This window comes from Limulus polyphemus, unplaced genomic scaffold (assembly GCF_000517525.1).
Source record: "Limulus polyphemus unplaced genomic scaffold, Limulus_polyphemus-2.1.2 Scaffold8580, whole genome shotgun sequence".
NCBI lineage: Eukaryota > Metazoa > Arthropoda > Merostomata > Xiphosura > Limulidae > Limulus > Limulus polyphemus.
The window spans coordinates 9292-13891 of record NW_013674190.1 but is presented as its reverse complement, the minus strand read 5'-3'; the positions used below and the strand labels follow the sequence as shown (position 1 = coordinate 13891).

Sequence of the window (4600 nt, the reverse complement as noted above, 5' to 3'; positions counted from 1 at the left end):
GTTGAAAAGATGTTGTTCCTTACTGCTGCCTGATGTAGGCCTAATACTCTACAAAACATCATCACACATACAAATGTTACATGATTAATGTCGGCCTTAGGCCTACATGAGTGCAACTGTTAGATGAGGACTTTATTGTTGAAAAGATGTTGTTCCTTACTGCTGCCTGATGTAGGCCTAATGCTGAAACGAGTCATTTAGTTATATCTTCGTTTTTTGTGAGAGACTTTCTTTTAAAAAAAAAAATATTTCATTGTCACCTGAGTTAGGCCTACGGCCAAAACTAGTCATGTAATACATATCTTTTAGTGTTGGGGTAATTTCTTTTGAACAACTGAACAACTTACTGTTGTGTAATTTAGGCTTAAGGCCGAAACTATTCATGTAATAAATTCTCATGTTAAGGTACTTTCTTGTGATTAATGGAATAAATTACCGTTGCTTGATCTAGGCCTAAGGCCGAAACTATTCATGTAATAATTTTGTGTGTGAAGGTACTTTCTTGTGATCAATGGAATAAGTTACTGTTGCTTGATCTAGTCCTAAGGCCGAAACTGGTGGTATAATACATAGGCGACTTTGTTAGGGCAATAAAATATTTTTTTTTCAATTTCTCCGTGTAATCATCCATGCATATATCAAATACTAATTTTTAACCTGTACATACGGATAGGAACCCCACAAACATCATCGCCCCCCGATGGTTTTCCCAGAAGTCCTGAACTCAGAAAACTTCTGTCGAAATGCTGGAGGTGAAGAACCGAGCCCATGGTGCTATACAATGGATCCAATGGTCCGATGGCAACACTGTGATATTCCAAAGTGTGGTACGTACTAACTATATCCCTCTTCCTGGTCTCTGTGTTTTCATGTTAATAATGAGTATTGTTATCCAACGTGTTACAGTTATAGTGTTAAATGTATCATTTATTTGTTGTGTATGACTATTGTTATCTAGTGAGAGCTCAGTATATTACCGCATATAGCTACTTATGAAATAATATTCGCTATTTTATTTATATGACATTCAGAAAACGCCACCTTGAAAGAAGAAACCAAAACTGAGCTGTTGGACACATTTGTACCTCCAGAAGAACCCGTCTTCACCCCTTCGTTCATCCTCATCGTATGCGCTGTTAGTCTGGTAGCTGTGGTCATTATCTTGACCATTCTTCTGTGTTGCAGACGTCTTCGTAAGATCCACAAAGGCTATAACGCCACTCCTACTGCAGACGTAGAAATTGATTTGGACAAACTTCCGTCCAATATGTCTTATCACAAAACAAATGTACAGCTAAATCCTAAACTGGAGAGCTTAGAATACCCTCGTAACGACATTATCTACATCCGGGACATTGGACAAGGAGCTTTTGGGCGGGTCTTTCAGGCCAAGGCATCAGCTCTGGTTAAGGAGGAAGAGTTTACTATGATTGCTGTCAAAATGCTCAAGGAGGAAGCTACAGAAGATATTCAGAAAGATTTTGAACGAGAAGCGTGCCTATTGGCTGATTTCGACCACCCAAATATTGTCAAGTTACTGGGAGTCTGTGCCATTGGAAAACCCATGTGCTTGTTGTTTGAATTCATGGGGAAAGGGGATTTGAATGAATTCCTCCGATCTTGTGCTCCGAGTAACTACATTGTTCGAACTCCAAACGGTGACATGTTTAGTGACGTTAGGCTTAGTCATCTCGACCTTCTTAACCTCGCCAAACAAGTTGCTGCTGGAATGGTCTACCTATCTGAACGGAAGTTTGTCCACCGTGACCTAGCCACCAGGAATTGTCTAGTCAATAATGACATGGTTGTGAAAATCTCGGACTTTGGACTCTCTCAGAAAATTTACACCTCTAACTACTACAAAGGTAACGAGCACGATGCCATTCCAATCCGATGGATGCCCATAGAGTCCATTCTCTTCAATAAGTTCACAGTTGAGTCTGACATTTGGGCTTTTGGTGTGGTGCTATGGGAAATATTCTCCTTCGCCCTCCAGCCCTATTATGGCTTGACCCATGAGGAAGTGGTGATGTTTGTCCAGGAGGGTAATATTTTGTCCTGTCCAGACCACACTCCCTTGTCCATCTACAGCTTAATGAAGATTTGTTGGACCAGAAAGCCCAGCAGTAGACCTTCTTTCAAATTCATTTACAAAAAGTTGACAGACATTCATGATGACATGTCCAGATACCAAGAAAAAGTTCGAAGAGCTCATATTTAGAGAACAAGGTTTACTCACACCCACAACACTCAGATTGGTTTAGAGAACAAGGTTTACTCACACCCACAACACTCAGAGAACAAGGTTTACTCACACCCACAACACTCAGAGAACAAGGTTTACTCACACCCACAACACTCAGATTGGTTTAGAGAACAAGGTTTACTCACACCCACAACACCAAGATTGGTTTAGAGAACAAGGTTTACTCACACCCACAACACCAAGATTGGTTTAGAGAACAAGGTTTACTCACACCCACAACACTCAGAGAACAAGGTTTACTCACACCCACAACACTTAGATTGGTTTAGAGAACAAGGTTTACTCACACCCACAACACTCAGATAGGTTTAGAGAACAAGGTTTACTCACACCCACAACACCCAGATAGGTTTAGAGAACAAGGTTTACTCACACCCACAACACCCAGATAGGTTTAGAGAACAAGGTTTACTCACACCCACAACACTCAGATAGGTTTAGAGAACAAGGTTTACTCACACCCACGTGCTGAGATTGGATGTAAGATTTAATTAGTTTTATATTTCACGTGAAGGACGTTTTTCTCCAATAGGTTGGATGGATCATATTTACGTGTATTGTTCTGTATTGAAAACGTCTTTCTTCTGAAAATCTTAATTTCCTAATTTCAAACAATCATATTGTTCCAGCATCGCGTGAAACTTGTTACACCTTAAGATCCTGTGTGGTGCACGAGAAATCAAAATATTGATTTGTCAACTAAAGAAATGTCAAATCCTAAGAGAAACGGTAAATGAGAGACAAAACGGTTATATTTCAAGCAAAGAAACGTCTTTCTGTACTGCGTGATATTGTTTTTATTGTTCTGTCGGAGTTGCTGTAGTGAGCAAAATAAAAGTCTGTAGAAAACTACCAAGTGATCGGAACCGTTCTTCCTATGTGAAAGGGGTTTAACTGTGAATAATGTGACTTGTATCTGCTCGAAAAATAATTACTTAACAAAAACTAATCAAGATACCAAAAGTACGTTATCTCGAAAAATTATAAAAACCAAAAAATAATTATCGGTTTTTTTTTAATCTTATTTTTTTAAACAGTATTATAAAATTATTCTATATTCCAAAGCCATTTAAGTGATGTTGTTTTATTTTTAAAAACTTAATGTATTGTCCAGAACTTATGCGACCACTTGACCACTATCTTGTCTTCTTTCGGTCAAAGCGATTTTTGTAATGTTATGTCGCTCATCAACAATGCTGTCACTTGGACGAGGTTCCATCCTAATTTCAGGGATTACGTGAAGTTCATTTGAAGTCGTGTACATATTCTCATCAAGTAAGTTTTGTTCACTCTGCTTGAGTGATAGTGTGGGCGTGTCTTCGGCAAATCATCTATGATGTCACATGTGATTAGAATGTGCCAATCCGGTAGGGTGTTTCGGTAATCGCCATGTAGTGTATTTATGAAGTGTGTGATAATTATTCATTTTTGACAAACACCAGTATTGCTGTAACCGGAAATTACAATATTTTAAATTTAAAAGTAAAATATCTGCGCCCTTTTTTTTTTTTCTCAATTTTTCAGTCCCGTCTGTAAAGTGTTATTGTTCTTTAAACAGTTTAGGCCTTGGAGTTATGTGCAGTTCATCTATTCAAAAAATTTGTTTTGGCATACGTGTTGAGTGCAGTACATGTACAACAAAGGAAGTATTAGGCCTTTACGTTTATATTATAAAATTGTGTTTAGGCCTAAACTTCGTGGGCAGTACGAGCGAGACAGTGTTTTTAATGCGATATTGTAATATTCCAACGTAAATAGCTTTTTTTTTACCGTATATCTTGTACTGTATTGTAAATGCGGGATACCAGTTGCTCTGAACTGCAAAATATTGAATATATTAGAAACCTCTAATCGGTGACATCGCTACGATATTCAACCACGAGGATTGAGTAGTAGCATAATTTTTCTAAGATATTCCATTTCGTTGTCACCAGATGGCTCTCTCTCATTTTTATATCATCAGTGAGTCTAGTGTTCCGGAGTTCTTATTATCCTAGTAATACCTGGTCACTGTCAGGGAAACAGTATTCCTGGATACCTATACCACTGCGTCTAACGTCTGTTGTTCTGTGGGAAGTTTGATACATATCAAATATAAACTTGATAACATTTCAAATTTCCCGTGTTTTTGTGTGTAATTTGTTAAATTGTGAGGATAACCATCTAACGAAAACTAGTATCATTAGCTCATTCTAACTTTCTCTGACTCATGTTTGGAATGATAAATATAACCACAACTCTTCGACTAGGCTTTACTACTCAATGATGATCAAAGTTTGGAACTAATTTTTTCTATCTTCTTGTTTACAGACACTATTTTATTTGATCTTCATT

At 37.8% G+C, this 4600-nt stretch overlaps 1 protein-coding gene across 9 annotated transcripts in view; it reads left to right on the top strand.

The window, feature by feature from the left end:
- The window catches only part of LOC106475435 (tyrosine-protein kinase transmembrane receptor Ror2-like), a 19782-nt gene extending 15246 nt beyond the window's left edge, over positions 1–4536 (top strand). Inside the window, exons 3-6 of one of the 9 annotated variants that reach the window (XR_002608879.1) lie at positions 674–827; positions 1032–2305; positions 2382–2467; positions 2501–4536. Coding sequence is in view for 2 of the 9 variants with exons in the window: in XM_022379540.1 (XP_022235248.1) it covers positions 674–827; positions 1032–2221 (1344 nt within the window). In the remaining 7 variants the exon portion in view is untranslated. Of the gene's footprint in view, positions 1–673; positions 828–1031 lie in introns of all 9 variants that reach the window. The other 8 variants (XR_002608874.1, XR_002608873.1, XR_002608878.1 and 5 more) reach the window with 8 other exon arrangements.
- Positions 4537–4600: the final 64 nt, after the last annotated feature.